This window comes from Cherax quadricarinatus, chromosome 96 (assembly GCF_038502225.1).
Source record: "Cherax quadricarinatus isolate ZL_2023a chromosome 96, ASM3850222v1, whole genome shotgun sequence".
Classification (NCBI taxonomy): Eukaryota; Metazoa; Arthropoda; class Malacostraca; order Decapoda; family Parastacidae; genus Cherax; species Cherax quadricarinatus.
Window position 1 is genome coordinate 7,915,767 of NC_091387.1, and position 21,115 is coordinate 7,936,881.

At 43.0% G+C, this 21,115-nt stretch overlaps 1 protein-coding gene across 1 annotated transcript; it reads left to right on the forward strand.

Moving 5' to 3' along the window:
* The first annotated feature begins 3,375 nt into the window (after nt 1–3,375).
* On the forward strand, nt 3,376–20,746 carry LOC128701770 (importin subunit alpha-6). The gene is made up of 7 exons (XM_070105096.1): nt 3,376–3,415; nt 8,801–8,952; nt 9,685–9,891; nt 10,136–10,359; nt 18,859–19,119; nt 19,654–19,732; nt 20,090–20,746. The coding sequence occupies exons 2-7, from the start codon at nt 8,923–8,925 to the stop codon at nt 20,366–20,368; spliced, it is 1,080 nt and encodes a 359-aa protein (XP_069961197.1). The 5' UTR covers nt 3,376–3,415; nt 8,801–8,922; the 3' UTR covers nt 20,369–20,746.
* The last annotated feature ends 369 nt before the right edge of the window (nt 20,747–21,115 follow it).

Here is a 21,115-nt window from a genome sequence, read left to right on the forward strand (position 1 = left end):
CCTTAGAGCCTCAACAACAAAGATACTATAATTAGTATTATTATTGTTGGGTTATTAATGAAGAAGTAAGTTGTGAGTGGCCCTTAGAGCCTCAACAACAAAGATACTATAATTAGTATTATTATTGTTGTGTTGTTATTGAAGAAGTAAGTTGTGAGTGGCCCTTAGAGCCTCAACAACAAAGATACTATAATTAGTATTATTATTGTTGTGTTGTTATTGAAGAAGTAAGTTGTGAGTGGCCCTTAGAGCCTCAACAACAAAGATACTATAATTAGTATTATTATTGTTGTGTTGTTATTGAAGAAGTAAGTTGTGAGTGGCCCTTAGAGCCTCAACAACAAAGATACTATAATTAGTATTATTATTGTTGTGTTGTTATTGAAGAAGTAAGCATCTACAGAGTCCCACAGTCAAACATTAGCCAATTTAGTCAAAACCTAGGAAGTATGATAACTGATGCACGCATGAACAAAGATCACTTACTACTCTCAGGTGACTTCAATATAAATCTCCTGCAAGACCAGGACCCACACGTTACTGAATTCACAAACACAATGAGTAACTGTATGTTACTACCAACAGTAACAAAACCTACAAGAGTTACAGAGACTAGTGTTTCCCTACTTGACCACATCTGGACCATCACCATATCCCCTTTAAAATCAGGCATAATTACAGATAATACCACAGACCACTACCCTACTTTCCTCATAACAACTCTTGGTAAACTACCCCAAGACACTACTAAAGTCACCTTCAGACTTCACAATGAGGCAGCCATTAATAACTTCTTAACAGCAGTAACAAACACTGATTGGCACACTGAGCTAGAAATCTATACAGATATTGACGAATGTTTTAATAATTTTCTAAAAAAGACCCAATACCTCTATAACAAGCACTGCCCTAAAAAAACTAAACAGATGACAGCTAAGAGACTGAACAGTCCCTGGCTAACACCCAGCATTCTCAAATCCATAAATACAAAACACCGATATGAAAAACAGTACAGAATGGGTCACATAACCAGAGACCAAACAAAACGTTACTCGTCAATCCTAACCAGCCTGATAAGAAGGGCAAAAAAATTGTATTATGAGAACAGATTATCCAACTTACGAGGTGATATAAAAAAGACCTGGAAGACCCTATCAGAAATTCTGGGAACAAAAAAGATATCACGAAATAGCGAAATAAAATTAGCAAAATCAGATGAACCCCAACTCCCACCAACAGAAACAGCAAATAGACTCAATGATTTCTTCTCCACTATAGGACAAAACCTTGCCAATAAAATCCCAAGCTCAGATACCCCACCAAATGACTACCTCACTGGCAACTACCCGAACACACTGTTCCTAGCTCCGACTAACCCATACGAAGTCTCCCTTATTATCAACACTAAAAAATAAGACAGGAGATTTAAATACCTTACCACCCTTTATATACAAAAAAGTGTCACAAGTGCTATCACCAATCATTGCAACACTCTTTAACAAATCCATTGAATCCTCCACCTTCCCTACAGTACTCAAAATAGCAAGGGTCACCCCGATCCATAAAGGAGGAGACCAAACAGAGTTGAATAACTATGGGCCAATATCCAATTTACACCCTCTCTCAAAAATCTTCTAAAAATTAATTCATAAACGAATCTACTCCTACCTCATCTCCCAAAACATACTCAACCCCTGCCAATTTGGATTCAGGCCTAATAAAAATACTAATGATGCTATTATACACATGCTAGAACATATATACACTGCAATAGAGAAAAAAGAAGTCCCACTGGGGATCTTCATTGACTTACGTAAAGCTTTTGATACAGTTGACCATGACTTGCTCCACGTAAAATTGTCACACTGTGGTATAAGAGGGCACTCCCTCAACTACCTCAAGTCATACCTCAGCAACAGAAGCCAATATGTGTACGCAAATGGGGCAAGCTCTTACGCACAACCAATTACAGTTGGTGTCCCACAGGGAAGTGTCCTTGGCCCTCTTCTCTTTCTCCTATACATAAATGACCTACCAAATGCTTCGCAATTACTCAAACCCACACTTTTTGCAGATGACACTACATACGTCTTCTCTCACCCGAGCCCAGTCACGCTAGCCAATACTGTAAACACCGAATTACAGAAAATATCTACCTGGATGAGGACCAACAAAGTTACACTAAACATTGACAAAACCTACTTCATTCAGTTTGGTAGCAGAGCTACAGATGTACCTCTTAACATAACGATAAACGGATCACCTATCACAAAGCTAACAGAGGGAAAATTCTTAGGAATCCACCTTGATAACAGACTCAAATTTCATACACATATACAACAAATTTCTAAGAAAATTTCCAAGACTGTAGGCATACTATCGAAGATACGGTACTATGTTCCACAGTCAGCCCTCCTGGCCCTTTATCACTCTCTTATTTACCCCTATCTCACCTATGGAATTTGTGCATGGGGCTCAACAACAAATAACCATCTCAGACCACTAATTACCCAACAAAAGGCTGCAGTTAGAATGATAACAAATTCTCACTACAGGCAACACACTCCACCAATATTCAATACACTAAACCTACTCACCATACAAAACATCCATACTTATTACTGCACCTATTACATACATAGAACACTTAACTCTGATATTAACCCTCCCCTTAAACATCTCCTTGCCAACCTCAAAAGAACACATGACCATAACACAAGGCACAGATCACTCTTTGATGTTCCTCGTGTCCATCTCACACTATGCAAAAACTCAATGCACATAAAAGGCCCTAAAATCTGGAATTCATTACCTGTAAATATAAAAGAAACACTACCTGTTTATAAATTCAAGTCTCTTCTCAAAGATCACTTACTCACCCAAAACCAAATAAATACTGAATAACTGAACCTTTTAAATTGTATATCTTAAATGTTTCTCACAATTATATCACATAAATGTTAAACCTAGGACCCAATCTAACTTTGTTATTTTTTTTTAAATACACTACCTAACAGAATACTCCATTCTACTAAATGTACAGCAATGCATGCAACCATATGACCTGTCTTTGTAATACTCATTTGTACTTTATAGTTATCTGTTTACAATAATGTCTTATCACTGATTTCATCATTGCTTAATCTTAAGTTAATTTTAAGCCTGCCCGTAATGCTATTCATATAAGTGGCTTTGGCATGCTGCTCTTACCTGTATTTTTTTGTACCTCTGTATGTATGCTAAAATTACTAAATAAATAAATAAAATAAATAAGTTGTGAGTGGCCCTTAGAGCCTCAACAACAAAGATACTATAATTAGTATTATTATTGTTGTGTTGTTATTGAAGAAGTAAGTTGTGAGTGGCCCTTAGAGCCTCAACAACAACATTCCTGGTTATCTGTCAATTTTCTCCTGTTAGTAAGTTTATTCAGGTATACATTAATACACTTACATAGATTATCATACATAGCAGCGTAAGTATACATTACCCAGCAGGATAACCCAATAAGGTCAAAGTGACATATTTCCATTGTGATCCTTGTAATGTGTTATTATTTAAACCTTTAAAGTTAAACCAGGTAAGTAACTGTGAAATTCAGTTACAATAAACTATACTACGATTTAGGTAAACTGGCTTACATATATTAAACAATAATATCCAGCATGTAAACAATAGTATGCAATATATTATTATTATTGTTATTATTATTATTATTATTATTATTATTATTATTATTATTATTATTGTTATTATTATTATTATTATTATTATTATTATTATTATTATTATTATTATTGTTATTATTATTATTATTATTATTATTATTATTATTATTATTATTATTATTATTATTATTGTTATTATTATTATTATTATTATTATTATTATTATTATTATTATTGTTATTATTATTATTATTATTATTATTATTATTATTATTATTATTGTTATTATTATTATTATTATTATTATTGTTATTATTATTATTATTATTATTATTATTATTATTATTATTATTATTTCGTCTCATATTTGACCAAACTGTACTCACCTAATTATGGTTGCAGGGGTCGAGTCATAGCTCCTGGCCCGCCTCTTCACTGATTGCTACTAGGTCCTCTCCCTGCTCAATGAGGTTTATCATACCTCGTCTTAAAGCTATGTATGGTTCCTGCCTCCACAACATCACGTGCCAGACATTTCCACTTCCTGACAGCTCTGTAACTGAAGAAATACTTCCTAACATCTCTTTGACTCGTCTGTGTCTTCGACTTCCAAGTGTGACCTCTTGTTTCTGTGTCACATATCTGGAACATCCTGTCTCTGTCCACCTTAACTATTCCTCTCAGTATTTTGTGTGTCGTTATCATGTCTCCCCTGACCCTCCTGTCCTCCAGTGTCGTGAGGCCGATTTCCCTTAACCTTTCCTCATAGGACATTCCCCTTACCTCTGCAACGTGCTTAACGTGTGTGTGTGTGTGTGTGTGTGTGTGTGTGTGTGTGTGTGTGTGTGTGTGTACTCACCTATTTGTACTCACCTATTTGTGGTTGCAGGGGTCGAGTCACAGCTCCTGGCCCCGCCTCTTCACTGATTGCTACTAGGTCCTCTCTCTCCCTGCCCCATGAGCTCTATCATACCTCGCCTTAAAACTATGTATGGTTCCTGCCTCCACCACATCACTTTCTAGGCTATTCCATGGCCTGACTACTCTATGACTGAAGAAATACTTCCTAACATCCCTTTGATTCATCTGAGTCTTCAACTTCCAATTGTGACCTCTTGTGTCTGTGTCCCATCTCTGGAACATCCCGTCTTTGTCCACCTCGTCTATTCCGCGCAGTATTTTATATGTCGTTATCATGTCTCCCCTGACCCTCCTGGCCTCCAGTGTCGTCAGGCCGATTTCACTCAACCTTTCTTCATAGGACAATCTCCGTAGCTCTGGGACTAGTCTTGTTGCAAACCTTTGCACTTTCTCTAATTTCTTGACGTGCTTGACTAGGTGTGGATTCCAAACTGGTGCTGCATACTCCAGTATGGGCCTGACGTAGATGGTGTACAGAGTCTTAAACGAATCCTTACTGAGGTATCGGAACGCTATCCGTAGGTTTGCCAGGCGCCCGTATGCTGCAGCAGTTATCTGATTGATGTGCGCCTCAGGAGATATGCTCGGTGTTATACTCACCCCCAGATCTTTTTCCTTGAGTGAGGTTTGCAGTCTTTGGCCATCTAAACTATATTGTGTCTGCGGTCGTCTTTGCCCTTCCCCAATCTTCATGACTTTGCATTTGGCAGGGTTAAATTCAAGGAGCCAGTTGCTGGACCAGGCTTGTAGCCTGTCCAGATCTCTTTGTAGTCCTGCCTGATCCTCGTCCGATTCGATTCTTCTCATTAACTTCACATCGTCTGCAAACAAGGACACTTCTGAGTCTATCCCTTCCGTTATGTCGTTCACGTATACCAAGAACAGCACAGGTCCTAGGACTGACCCCTGTGGAACCCCGCTTGTCACAGGCGCCCACTCTGACACCTCGTCGCGTACCATGACTCGTTGTTGCCTCCCTGTCAGATATTCTCTGATCCATTGCAGTGCCTTTCCTGTTATGTGTGCCTGGTCCTCTAGCTTTTGCAGTAACCTCTTGTGAGGAACTGTGTCGAAAGCCTTCTTGCAGTCCAAAAATACGCAGTCGATCCACCCCTCTCTCTCTTGTCTTACTTCTGTCACCTTGTCATAAAACTCTAGTAGGTTTGTGACACAGGATTTTCCTTCCCTGAAACCGTGATGGTTGTCAATTATACACTTGTTTCTTTCCAGGTGCCCCACCACTCTCCTCCTGATGATCTTCTCCATGACCTTGCATACTATACACGTTAGTGATACAGGTCTGTAGTTTAGTGCCTCATTTCTGTCTCCCTTTTTAAAAATTGGGACTACATTTGCCATTTTCCATACCTCAGGGAGTTGCCCAGTTTCAAATGATGTGTTGAAGATCTTTGTTAATGGCTCACACAATATCTCTGCTCCCTCTTTAAGGACCCATGGAGAGATGTTGTCTGGTCCCACCGCCTTTGAGGTGTCAAGTTCGCATAGCAGCTTCTTCACCTCCTCCTTGGTTATATGTACCTCATCCAGCACTTGCTGGTGTGCCCCCCTGTTCTGATTTCTTGGAGTCCTACTGGTTTCCACTGTAAATACCTCTTTAAATCTTGTGTTGAGCTCCTGACATACCACTCGGTCGTTTCTTGTGTATGTGTGTGTGTGTGTGTGTGTGTGTGTGTGTGTGTGTGTGTGTGTGTGTGTGTTGTGTTGTGTTGTGTGTTGTGTTGTGTTGTGTTGTGTTGTGTTGTGTTGTGTTGTGTGTGTGTGTGTGTGTGTGTGTGTGTGTGTGTGTGTGTTGTGTTGTGTTGTGTTGTGTGTGTGTGTGTGTGTGTGTGTGTGTGTGTGTGTTGTGTTGTGTTGTGTTGTGTGTGTGTGTGTGTGTGTGTGTGTGTGTGTGTGTGTGTGTGTGTGTGTTGTGTTGTGTTGTGTGTTGTGTTGTGTTGTGTTGTGTTGTGTGTGTGTGTGTGTGTGTGTGTGTGTGTGTGTGTGTGTGTGTGTGTGTGTACTCACCTATTTGTGGTTGCAGGGGTCGATTCACAGCTCCTGGCCCCGCCTCTTCGCTGATTGCTACTAGGTCCTCTCTCTCCCTACCCCATGAGCTTTATCATACCTCGTCTTAAAACTATGTATGGTTCCTGCCTCCACTACGTCACTTTCTAGGCTATTCCACGGTCTGACTACTCTATGACTGAAGAAATACTTCCTAACATCCCTTTGATTCATCTGAGTCTTCAACTTCCAATTGTGACCTCTTGTGTCTGTGTCCCATCTCTGGAACATCCCGTCTTTGTCCACCTTGTCTATTCCGCGCAGTATTTTATATGTCGTTATCATGTATCCCCTGACCCTCCTGTCCTCCAGTGTCGTCAGGCCGATTTCCCTCAACCTTTCTTCGTAGGACAATCCCCGTAGCTCTGGGACTAGTCTTGTTGCAAACCTTTGCACTTTCTCTAATATCTTGACGTGCTTGACTAGGTGTGGATTCCAAACTGGTGCTGCATACTCCAGTATGGGTCTGACGTAAATGGTATACAGAGTCTTAAACGAATCCTTACTGAGGTATCAGAACGCTATCCGTAGGTTTGCCAGGTGCCCGTATGCTGCAGCAGTTATCTGATTGATGTGCGCCTCGGGAGATATGCTCGGTGTTATACTCACCCCCAGATCTTTTTCCTTGAGTGAGGTTTGCAGTCTTTGACCATCTAAACTATATTGTGTCTGCGGTCTTCTTTGCCCTTCCCCAATCTTCATGACTTTGCATTTGGCAGGGTTAAACTCAAGGAGCCAGTTGCTGGACCAGGCTTGTAGCCTGTCCAGGTCTCTTTGTAGTCCTGCCTGATCCTCATCCGATTTGATTCTTCTCATTAACTTCACATCATCTGCAAACAAGGACACTTCTGAGTCTATCCCTTCCGTTATGTCATTCACGTATACCAAGAACAGCACAGGTCCTAGGACTGACCCCTGTGGAACCCCGCTTGTCACAAGCGCCCACTCTGACACCTTGTCGCGTACCATGACTCGTTGTTGCCTCCCTGTCAGGGTGTGCATGTGTGTGTGTGTGTGTGTGTGTGCATACTCACCTAGTTGAGGTTGCAGGGGTCGAGTCCGAGCTCCTGGCCCCGCCTCTTCACTGGTCGCTACTAGGTCACTCTCCCTGAACCGTGAGCTTTATCATACCTCTGCTTAAAGCTATGTATGGATCCTGCCTCCACTACATCGCCTGTTAGTTACCATTTTGTCCTAGGCACATGTCGATTAGACCTGTGTGTATGTGTGTGTGTGTGTGTGTGTGTGTGTGTGTGTGTGTGTTAAAAATCCGAACGAAATCTTATCTTATCTTATCACCACAAGTCAGAGCCTGTACGCGCTACGTCACACACACACACACACACACACACACGCAGCAGACCCACGTCAAAAGTAGTCAATACGGGCCAGTAGACCAGTAAGGTCTGTTCGCAGACCATCTCTCTGCTCACAGATCAACTCGACTCACAGAGTAAGAGTCAAAACAAGAGTCACCAATTTAACTCTTTAACATTTCACGAAGGTAAGATCTTTCTTGATAATTAGGGATGTATAAGTGACAGAATCTAATATTAGGGATGTATAAGTGACAGAATCTAATATTAGGGATGTATAAGTTACAGAATCTAATATTAGGGATGTATAAGTGACAGAATCTAATATTAGGGATGTATAAGTGACAGAATCTAATATTAGGGATGTATAAGTGACAGAATCTAATATTAGGGATGTATAAGTTACAGAATCTAATATTAGGGATGTATAAGTGACAGAATCTAATATTAGGGATGTATAAGTGACAGAATCTAATATTAGGGATGTATAAGTGACAGAATCTAATATTAGGGATGTATAAGTGACAGAATCTATTCCTTGTTTATAGAATTTAATCCTAAACTTATATAAATTGAGAACGTTCATTTCTGGAAGCAACGGGGTAAGACAGGAAGCTCTCTTATTCTGTACGAGTGGAGAACTCTACTAGAGCTCTGTGTATTATTCTGTATGAGTGGAGAGCTCTACCAGAGCTCTGTGTATTATTCTGTATGAGTGGAGAGCTCTACCAGAGCTCTGTGTATTATTCTGTATGAGTGGAGAGCTCTACCAGAGCTCTGTGTATTACTCATGTGGGTGGATATTTAAGGATAATTTCTACTGTTGTACAGATAGCAGCGTGAACAACAGGAGTACAAACGGGAGAGTAAACAACAGGAGGGTGAACAATAATAGTACAAACCAAAGCGTGAACAACAAAGAGTACAAACAGGAGAGTGAACTGGAGTACAGGATGCCTGTCTATATGACTATCTCAAATACAGTGAGTATAATTATTATTATTATTATTATTATTATTATTATTATTATTATTATTATTATTATTATTATTATTACAGTTGTTGTTAGTGTGTGTACTCACCTATTTGTACTCATTTATTTGTGGTTGCATGGGTCGAGATATAGCTCCTGGCCCGGCATGTTCAGTGGTCACTACGACGTCCTCTCTCTTCCTGTTCCATGAGCTTTATCATACCGCTTCTTAAATCTGTGTATGGATCCTGCCTCCACTACATCACTCTCTAGGCTATTCCACTTTCTGACAACTCTGTGGCTGAAGAAATACTTCCCAACATCTCTTTGACTCATTTGAATCTTCAACTTCCAGTTGTGACCTCCTTGTTTTTGTGTCACATCTCTGGAACATCCCGTCTGTCCACCTTTATTCCACGCAGTATTTTGTATGTCGTTATCATGTCTCCCCTGACCCTCCTGTCATCCAGTGTCGTCAGGCCGATTTCCCTGAACTTGTGTATGTGTGTGTGTGTGTTAATGTATATATGTATGCAGAGAAACAGTGTATAAACACCTTGATGTGTATATATCAGTATATATACATTGGTAGTTTACATTAATCACTATTTTAGGTACTAAAATATTCTTGACTGGTGGAGAATAGGTAAAATGCAGCTTTAATGACCCTCGTGTAGTAGACAGGCTTGAAACCCATTAACCAGTCAACACCAGCACACTCACAAAGGTGTCAAATCAACAGATGACACTGATGGAAGACCATCACTTGACGGCCGAGCTGTCGAGGTGCATCAGCAGCAACAATTTGACTGATCAAGTTGAGTCTACCACAACTCTAAAATTTCTAGTGTCTGGTATGAGCTCCGGCTCCACCGTCCAGAAGATCATAGAGTCTGGAGTAATATACACACTTATCAACTTCCTACAATCTGACGACTCTCAGTTACAGGTGTGTGAACTGACAGGTGCTAATTGACAGGTGTGTTCCATTGCAGGTGTCTTAATATACTCGAAATATGTCAAAAATTCATTTATATTTCTAATAACGTTTCTAACTACTGTATTTTAATTTCCAATTATATATATATATATATATATATATATATATAGAGATATATATATATATATATATATATATATATATATATATATATATATATATATATATATATATGTATGTATGTATGTTGCAGAATGAGGCATTATTTGCGTTGTGCAACATAGCAACGATTATGGGTGCACACACCAAGACTGTAGTGAGTGCCGGTGGTGTGGGCAGCTTGGTGGCCCTCATTAGGCACTCTGCCCACCAGGAGCTGTGGTACACAGCAGCTTGGGCACTGAGCAACATTGTTACTGACTCCTGTGCCGGGCGCGACCTCATCCTCTCTTACGATGCTCTTACACCTCTCATACGGTAAGATCCGGGAAGATTATCCTTGGTACAAGACTCGTGAGTCAGTAAGATTATCTTAACCTTCTCACTGCTTCAAACCTGCCGTTCATATCCCTAGTTCTGTATAGTTTGCAAAGCAAGTTTCGGTAATAATCTGACCCCAGTAACAAATTTCAACTCACACCTTGCCGCATCTGTCAGTTTTAAAAATCCTAATTTTCACGATTTTTCACCTGATTCATTTTCTCCTACGTAATACTCTTCTATCTTATGTACCTGCTGAAGAGGACCTCAGTGCGAGGTCATATTATGCATAACATAGACACATATACAACAGATTGTTTTAGATGACTCCTTGAGTTTGTAAGAATTTTTCATTGTAAGTCTTATTTCAAGTCTGTAAGACAGACTTTTATAAGACAAAGACTTAGACACATGTGCAACATCTGGGTATCTTTATTGTAGACGTTTCGCCATCCAGTGACTTTATCAATATAAATACGAGAACATAATGGGAAGACTAGCACGTTAAGAGACCATACAATAAGTGTCAGGGGCCCGAGACTGTTCAACTGCCTCCCAGCATACATAAGGGGGATTACCAACAGACCCCTGGCAGTCTTCAAGCTGGTACTGGACAAGCACCTAAAGTCAGTTCCGGATCAGCCGGGCTGTAGCTCGTATGTTGGTTTGCGTGCAGCCAGCAGCAACAGCCTGGTTGATCAGGTTCTGATCCACCAGGAGGCCTGGTCTCAGACCGGGCCGCGGGGGCGTTGACCCCCGGAACTCTCTCCAGGTCCAGGTAAACCAAAGATAAGGTAATTAGTTCCTCAGCCTTGGAGTTGGTAAAGTACTTTCATAAGCTTGTTACACGGGCGAAACATCGTCTTAAGAACAGTTGTTTCACTGCAGTGTTTCTCTCGACCAACTCGTGAGTTGACAGGTGTTTTTCTGTATATGAACTTGCTTAATGTATTATTGTTGAGTCTGTCACCAAGTGTGTATTGATCTCCCTGCTCATGGTGCAGGGAGAGAGGACCTACTAGCAAACAGTGAGGAGGCAGGGCCAGGAGCTATGACTAAGACCACTGCAACCAAGAATAGGTGAATGTATACACACACACACACACACACAGTGGAGGCAGAAGCCATACATAGCTTTAAGGTGAGGTATGATAAAGCTCATGGAGCAGGGAGAGAGAGGACCTAGTAGCACTCAGTGAAGAGGCGGGGCCAGGAGCTATGAATCGACCCCTGCAACCACAATTAGGTGAGTACACACACACACACACACACACACACACACACACACACACACACACACACACACACACACACACACACACACACACACACAAGGGGTCAGGCCAAACTATAAAAGGGGGGACTACACAGGTATGAGAAACTTCCTGCAGGAGGTTCAGTGGGACAGAGAAATGGTAGGAAAATCAGTAAACGAGATGATGGAATATGTGGCAACAAAGTGCAAGGAGGCAGAGGAAAGTTTTGTTCCCAAGGGAAACAGAAATAATAGGAAGACCAAAACGAGTCCTTGGTTTACCCGAAGGTGTAGGGAGGCAAAAACTAAGTGCAACAGAGAATGGAAAAGGTACAGGAGGCATAGGACCCAGGAAAACAAGGAGATTAGTAGAAGAGCCAGAAACGAGTATGCACAGATAAGGAGGGAGGCCCAGCGACAGTATGAAAACGACATAGCATCGAAAGTCAAATCTGACCCGAAACTGCTGTATAGCCACATTAGGAGGAAGACAACAGTCAAGGACCAGGTGATAAGGCTGAGGAAAGAAGGTGGAGAACTCACAAGAAACGATCAAGAGGTATGTGAGGAGCTCAACACGAGATTTAAGGAAGTACTTACAGTAGACAGGAAGGACTCTGGGGGGACAGACCAGATGGGGACACCAGCAAGGAATACACCAACAAGTGTTGGACGACATACATACAGATGAGGAGGAGGTGAAGAAACTGCTAAGGGACATCGATACCTCAAAGGCAATGGGACCGGACAACATCTCCCCGTGGGTCCTTAGAGAGGGAGCAGATATGTTGTGCGTGCCACTTACCACAATCTTCAACACGTCCCTGGAAACTGGGCAACTACCTGAGGTATGGAAGACGGCAAATGTAGTTCCCATTTTTAAAAAAGGAGACAGAAAAGAGGCACTAAACTATAGACCTGTGTCATTGACGTGTATAGTATGCAAAATTATGGAGAAGATTATCAGGAGGAGAGTGGTGGAGCACCTGGAACTGAACAAGAGTATAAATGCCAACCAGCACGGATTCATGGAAGGCAAATCCTGTGTCACAAACCTTCTGGAGTTTTTTGATAAAATAACAGAAGTAAGACACGAGAGAGAGGGGTGGGTTGATTGCATCTTCTTGGACTGCAAGAAGGCCTTTGACACAGTTCCTCACAAGAGATTAGTGCAGAAGCTAGAGCATCAGGCGCATATAACAGGAAGGGCACTGCAATGGATCAGAGAATACCTGACAGGGAGACAACAATGAGTCATGGTACGTAATGATGTATCACAGTGGGCACCTGTGACGAGCGGGGTCCCACAGGGGTCGGTCCTAGGACCAGTGCTATTTTTGGTATATGTGAACGACATGATGGAAGGGTTAGACTCAGAAGTGTCCCTGTTTGCAGATGATGTGAAGTTAATGAGGAGAATTAAATCTGATGAGGACCAGGCAGGACTTCAAAGAGACCTGGACAGACTGGACACCTGGTCCAGCAAATGGCTTCTCGAATTTAATCCTGCCAAATGCAAAGTCATGAAGATAGGGGAAGGGCACAGAAGACCACAGACCGAGTATAGGCTAGGTGGCCAAAGACTGCAAACCTCACTCAAGGAGAAAGATCTTGGGGTGAGTATAACATCGAGCATGTCTCCGGAAGCACACATCAACCAGATAACTGCTGCAGCATATGGGCGCCTGGCAAACCTGAGAACAGCATTCCGATACCTTAGTAAGGAATCGTTCAAGACACTGTACACCGTGTATGTCAGGCCCATACTGGAGTATGCAGCACCTGTTTGGAACCCGCACTTGATAAAGCACGTCAAGAAACTAGAGAAAGTACAAAGGTTTGCGACAAGGTTAGTTCCAGAGCTAAGGGGAATGTCCTATGAAGAAAGATTAAGGGAAATCGGCCTGACGACACTGGAGGACAGGAGGGTCAGGGGAGACATGATAACGACATATAAAATACTGCATGGAATAGACAAGGTGGACAAAGACAGGATGTTCCAGGGAGGGGACACAGAAACAAGAGGCCACAATTGGAAGTTGAAGACACAAATGAGTCAGAGAGATATTAGGAAGTATTTCTTCAGTCATAGGAGTTGTAAGGCAGTGGAATAGCCTAGAAAATGACGTAGTGGAGGCAGGAACCATACACAGTTTTAAGACGAGGTTTGATAAAGCTCATGGAGCGGGGAGAGAGAGGGCCCAGTAGCAACTGGTGAAGAGGCGGGGCCAGGAGCTAAGACTCGACCCCTGCAACCACAAATAGGTGAGTACAAATAGGTGAGTACACAGAAACGAATATGCACAGATAAGAAGGGAGGCTCAGCGACAATATGAAAATGACATAGCATCGAAAGTCAGACTGACCCGAAGCTGTTGTACAGCCACATCAGGAGGAAAACAACAGTCAAGGACCAGGTAATCAGACTGAGGAAGGGTGATGGGGAATTCACAACAAACGACCGAGAGGTATGTCAGGAGCTCAACACGAGATTTAAAGAAGTATTTACGGTGGAAACCAGTAGGACTCCAGGAAATCAGAACAGGGGGGTACACCAGCAAGTGCTGGATGAGGTACATATAACCAAGGAGGAAGTGAAGAAGCTGCTATGCGAACTTGACACCTCAAAGGCGGTGGGACCAGACAACATCTCTCCATGGGTCCTTAAAGAGGGAGCAGAGACATTGTGTGAGCCATTAACAAAGATCTTCAACACATCATTTGAAACTGGGCAACTCCCTGAGGTATGGAAGATGGCAAATGTAGTCCCAATTTTTAAAAAGGGAGACAGACATGAGGCACTAAACTACAGACCTGTATCACTAACGTGTATAGTATGCAAGGTCATGGAGAAGATCATCAGGAGGAGAGTGGTGGAGCACCTGGAAAGAAACAAGTGTATAATTGACAACCAGCACGGTTTCAGGGAAGGAAAATCCTGTGTCACAAACCTACTAGAGTTTTATGACAAGGTGACAGAAGTAAGACAAGAGAGAGAGGGCTGGATCGACTGCATTTTTTTGGACTGCAAAAAGGCCTTCGACACAGTTCCTCACAAGAGGTTACTGCAAAAGCTAGAGGACCAGGCACACATAACAGGAAAGGCACTGCAATGGATCAGAGAATACCTGACAGGGAGGCAACAACGAGTCATGGTACGCGACGAGGTGTCAGAGTGGGCGCCTGTGACAAGCGGGGTTCCACAGGGGTCAGTCCTAGGACCTGTGCTGTTCTTGGTATATGTGAACGACATAACGGAAGGGATAGACTCAGAAGTGTCCTTGTTTGCAGATGATGTGAAGTTAATGAGAAGAATCAAATCGGATGAGGATCAGGCAGGACTACAAAGAGACCTGGACAGGCTACAAGCCTGGTCCAGCAACTGTCTCCTTGAGTTTAACCACGCCAAATGCAAAGTCATGAAGATTGGGGAAGGGCAAAGAAGACCGCAGACACAATATATTTTAGATGGCCAAAGACTGCAAACCTCACTCAAGGAAAAAGATCTGGGGGTGAGTATAACACCGAGCATATCTCCTGAGGCGCACATCAATCAGATAACTGCTGCAGCATATGGGCGCCTGGCAAACCTACGGATAGCTTTCCGATACCTCAGTAAGGAGTCGTTTAAGACTCTGTATACCATTTATGTCAGGCCCATACTGGAGTATGCAGCACCAGTTTGGAATCCACACCTAGTCAAGCACGTCAAGAAATTAGAGAAAGTGCAAAGGTTTGCAACAAGGCTAGTCCCAGAGCTACGGGGATTGTCCTACAAAGAAAGGTTGGGGGAAATCGGCCTGACGACACTGGAGGACAGGAGGGTCAGGGGAGACATGATAATGACATATAAAATACTGCACGGAATAGACAAGGTGGACAAAGACAGGATGTTCCAGAGAGGGGACACAGACACAAAAGGTCACAATTGGAAGTTGAAGACTCAGATGAATCAAAGGGATGTTAGGAAGTATTTCTTCAATCATAGAGTAGTCAGACCGTGGAATAGCCTAGAAAGTGATGTAGTGGAGGCGGGAACCATACATAGTTTTAAGGCGAGGTATGATAAAGCTCATGGGGCAGGGAGAGAGAGGACCTAGTAGCAATCAGCGAAGAGGCGGGGCCAGGAGCTATGACTCGACCCCTGCAACCACAAATAGGTGAGTACAAATAGGTGAGTACACACACACACACACGACATGATGGAAGGAATAGACTTTGAAGTGTCCCTATTCGCAGATGATATGAAGTTGATGAGAAGAATTAAATCGGATGAGGATGAGGCAGGACTGCAAAGAGACCTGGAGAGGCTGGACATGTGGTCCAGAAACTGGCTTCTCGAATTCAATCCTGCCAAATGCAAAGTCATGAAGGTTGGGGAGGGGCAAAGAAGACCGCACACAGAGTATAGGCTAGATGGACAAAGACTACAGACTTCACTCAGGGAGAAAGACCTTGGGGTGACCATAACACCGAGCATGTCACCGGAGGCACACGTCAACCAAATAACCGCTGCAGCATACGGGCGCCTGGCAAACCTGAGAATAGCGTTCCGATACCTTAATAAGGAATCGTTCAAGACACTGTACACTGTGTATGTTAGGCCCATACTGGAGTATGCAGCACCAGTCTGGAACCCACACCTGGTCAAGCACGTCAAGAAGTTAGAGAAAGTACAAAGGTTTGCAACAAGGCTAGTCCCAGAGCTCAAGGGAATGTCGTACGAGGAAAGGTTAAGGGAAATCGGACTGACGACACTGGAGGACAGAAGGGTCAGGGGAGACATGATAACGACATACAAGATACTGCGGGGAATAGACAAGGTGGACAGAGATAGGATGTTCCAGAGAGGGGACACAGGGACAAGGGGTCACAACTGGAAGCTGAAGACTCAGACGAGTCACAGGGACGTTAGGAAGTATTTCTTCAGTCATAGAGTTGTCAGCAAGTGGAATAGCCTAGCAAGTGAAGTAGTGGAGGCAGGAACCATACATAGTTTTAAGAAGAGGTATGACAAAACTCAGGAAGCAGAGAGAGAGAGGATCCAGTAGCGATCAGTGAAGAGGCGGGGCCAGGAGCTGAGTCTCGACCCCTGCAACCACAATTAGGTGAGTACAATTAGGTGAGTACACACACACACACACACACACACACATGCACAAATACACACACACACACACACACACACACACACACACACACACACACACACACACACACACACACACACACACACACACTGTTGTACAGCCACATCAGGAGGAAAACAACAGTCAAGGACCAGGTAATCAGGCTAAGGAAGGAAGGAGGAGAGACAACAGGAAATGACCGTGAAGTATGTGAAGAACTCAACAAGAGATTCAAAGAAGTGTTCACAGAGGAGACAGAAGGGGCTCCAGAAAGACGGAGAGGTGGGGCACACCACCAAGTGCTGGACACAGTGCACACAACCGAGGAAGAAGTGAAGAGGCTTCTGAGTGAGCTAGATACCTCAAAGGCAATGGGGCCAGATAACATCTCCCCATGGGTATTGAGAGAGGGAGCAGAGGTGCTATGTGTACCCCTAACAACAATATTCAATACATCTATCGAAACAGGGAGATTGCCTGAGGCATGGAAGACAGCAAATGTAGTCCCAATCTTTAAAAAAGGAGACAGACATGAAGCATTAAACTACAGACCAGTGTCACTGACATGTATAGTATGCAAAATCATGGAGAAGATTATCAGGAGAAGAGTGGTGGAACACCTAGAAAGGAATGATCTCATCAACAGCAGCCAGCATGGTTTCAGGGAAGGAAAATCCTGTGTCACAAACCTACTAGAGTTTTATGACAAGGTGACAGAAGTAAGACAAGAGAGAGAGGGGTGGGTGGATTGCATTTTCTTGGACTGTAAGAAGGCGTTTGACACAGTTCCTCACAAGAGGTTACTGCAAAAGCTAGAGGATCAGGCACACATAACAGGAAAGGCACTACAATGGATCAGAGAATACTTGACAGGAAGACAGCAGCGAGTCATGGTACGTGGCGAGGTGTCAGAGTGGGCACCTGTGACCAGCGGGGTCCCACAGGGGTCAGTCCTAGGACCAGTGCTGTTTCTGGTATTTGTGAACGACATGACGGAAGGAATAGACTCTGAGGTGTCCCTGTTTGCAGATGACGTGAAGTTGATGAGAAGAATACACTCGATCGAAGATCAGGCAGAACTACAAAGGGATCTGGACAGGCTGCAGCCTGGTCCAGCAATTGGCTCCTGGAGTTCAATCCCACCAAGTGCAAAGTCATGAAGATTGGGGAAGGGCAAAGAAGACCGCAGACGGAGTATAGTTTAGGGGGTCAGAGACTACAAACCTCACTCAAGGAAAAAGATCTGGGGGTGAGTATAACACCAGCATATCTCCTGAAGCGCACATCAACCAAATAACTGCTGCAGCATATGGGCGCCTAGCAAACCTCGAACAGCATTCCGATATCTTAATAAGGAATCGTTCAGGACCCTGTACACCGTGTATGTTAGGCCCATATTGGAGTATGCGGCACCAGTTTGGAACCCACACCTAGCCAAGCACGTAAAGAAACTAGAGAAAGTGCAAAGGTTTGCAACAAGATAGTCCCAGAGCTAAGAGATATGTCCTACGAGGAGAGGTTAAGGGAAATCAACCTGACGACACTGGAGGACAGGAGAGATAGGGGGGACATGATAACGACATACAAAATACTGAGAGGAATTGACAAGGTGGACAAAGACAGGATGTTCCAGAGATTGGACACAGTAACAAGGGGGCACAGTTGGAAGCTGAAGACACAGATGAATCACAGGGATGTTAGGAAGTATTTCTTCAGCCACAGAGTAGTCAGTAAGTGGAATAGTTTGGGAAGCGATGTAGTGGAGGCAGGATCCATACATAGCTTTAAGCAGAGGTATGATAAAGCTCACGGCTCAGGGAGAGTGACCTAGTAGCGATCAGTGAAGAGGCGGGGCCAGGAGCTCGGACTCGACCCCCGCAACCTCAACTAGGTGAGTACAACTAGGTGAGTACACACACACACACACACACACACACACACACACACACACACACACACACACACACACACACACACACACACATACACACACATACACACACACACACACACACACACACACACACACACACACACACACACACACACACACACACACACACACACAGTATAATAAATCCTGTTTGAAGGAATACTCTTTTATTTCCTCAGAATGTTGAATGAGAGTGAGAATAAAGGTGTAACAACAGCCTCTTGGCTCCTACGTAACCTGTGTCTGCCACAACACAATCCCGTTGACCTGAGTCAGATGGTGAGATGTGTGCCAACCATCTGTGACCTCATCTTCCACAGAGATGCCCAGGTGGCAGAGAACGCTTTGTTGGCACTCACTGACCTGACCACAACACACAAACACCAACTACAAGCTGCCATTTGCCCTGAATTCTACCCTAAACTTCTTCAGTTTCGTAAGTGAGTAGTGCAGAAAGTCTTTGCTTTGCTGTCCCTGACACTCACTCATAGATAATACATGATAGTTCTTAATCTAGACAGAAGCAGATAGTTCTTTTCGGCAGACAGCCTCATTATTATTATTATTATAATCAAGGGGGAAGCACTAAACCCGTAGGATTATACAGCGCCTATGGGGGGATGGAAGGCATTCAGGCTTAATTCAGGGAACTGGAGCACAGATCCAACTGGAGCACAGATCCAATTCTCTAGATCAAGAGCCCCTCACCAGCGTCAAGGAGCCTTCCTTGAGGGGCAGACAGCCTCAGTGTGGACCGAGGCTGGACAGCCTCAGTGTTGACAGCCAAATGCTCGTCTGTCTTCCATGTACTCCCATGGAAGTAGCTTCCATATCAAAGCTTTCTATTGGGCAACGTCTCGCTATACTTTGAGCGAAACGTGCAAACAAATGCATGTTTTTTTCTCTAGTCAGTGTACATGTGAACCATATTAATATTAGTTCATTTACAATGTTCTTGTCCTTGGTCCACACAGGTTGAACCCTGGGAGAAAAGTAACCAAACTTGTCAACGTGTTGAAGAAACTACAGCCAGCAGTTAATGTTAACAATCAGGTACGATTGTAGATAAATGGTTCTGGGAACCAACAAGTTGATAAATTAGACACATGTGCAACACTTGGGTATCTTTAATATGGAAAGATTCTATCAAATTGATGGACTGAACACATCGACTCCAGGCTGAGGGACTGATTACCTCAAACTCCTTATGATCTTCAACCATTCTTCTCTGTATTAGACTGAGGAAGCCACTGTTTGGAGAAACGTTACCACATAAAGGTACCCCAGTGTTACACTTGTATTTAATTTATTAACGTATAATTTTATATATACTTGTCAGTACACCCTCTTATAATTTACATTACCAAATGTAACATCTCTCAATTATACAGATTATATTTTATTTAAAAGGTAATTGGAGCAATCAGTGTCTCTCCTGGGACAACACTATCAATACCAAGGAAGACTCCACTTGCTAAAACCATTAAAAAATCCACCGTAAAAAGATACAACTGTCCATTCTCCTGGGATATTACTACCAGGAGTATGTCGAAGAGGCTTAGAGATGCTTCAGGTGTTCGAAACGATGTCCCACTAAGGAGAGTCATCAGAACACGAGCTTCAACAAAGAAGCTGATATTAGGGACTCCTGATCAATCACTCTCAAGCAGCGTTCAGAAGAAGGTATGATTGGTGGATTTTAGTGGTTTTATTGAGGATACTAGTGAAGAAATACACACAGGCAAAGCTTTATCAAGACATGTTTCACCTAATGTAGAGTTGTATCAATTAATGTTATTACACTGTTTACGGCTTTGTCCATTCATGTCACACAGTGTAGAGCTTTATCAAGTCATGGCTTGATGAAGCTCTACACAGCATACAGCGCTGTATAGCCGTTGTGGTTTAGCGCTTTTTGATTATAATCTACACAGCGTTGTGGTGTTCTTCACCAACTCCAAGGCTGAGGGACTGATTACCTCATCTTTTGTATTTAGTTCTACTGTCTTCAGATTACGTCCTTGTGGTGATTAAGTCACTGGCTGGCGAAACATCAACAATAAAGATACCCAGATGTTGCACATGTGTCTAATTTCCATCTTGTCCGTATCGTATACCATTCACGTACAGCTAACTATACGTTCACACCGGTGGCCCTTAACAACCCCAATACCGGTAACGAGACTCCGTCTCTTTTCCGGAGGAAATTTTGCTTTTCCAGTTACCTCCTAGATTTAGGCAATATATGTTTACCTAATTCCTGGGAAACAGAGAGAATTATGATGCAAGCTGTGGTGGGCTTTAAGAAAAACAATAACACCAATGACAGCCATGTCCCCAATGGAGGATCTCACCTTCAAGGACCATAACATTGTATCAATCGCATCTGCTAGAAAAATGACAGGATGGATAATGAGAACCTTCAAAACTAGGGAT

What these genes read in the sequence shown, in the direction of transcription:
- LOC128701770 (XM_070105096.1), top strand. Translation starts at nt 8,923, where the DNA reads ATGCCTGTCTATATGACTATCTCAAATACA. An exon ending in CTGACGACTCTCAGTTACAG is followed by an intron (nt 9,892 to 10,135) that starts GTGTGTGAACTG and finishes TGTATGTTGCAG; the next exon opens with AATGAGGCATTATTTGCGTT. An exon ending in CAGTTAATGTTAACAATCAG is followed by an intron (nt 19,733 to 20,089) that starts GTACGATTGTAG and finishes TTTATTTAAAAG; the next exon opens with GTAATTGGAGCAATCAGTGT.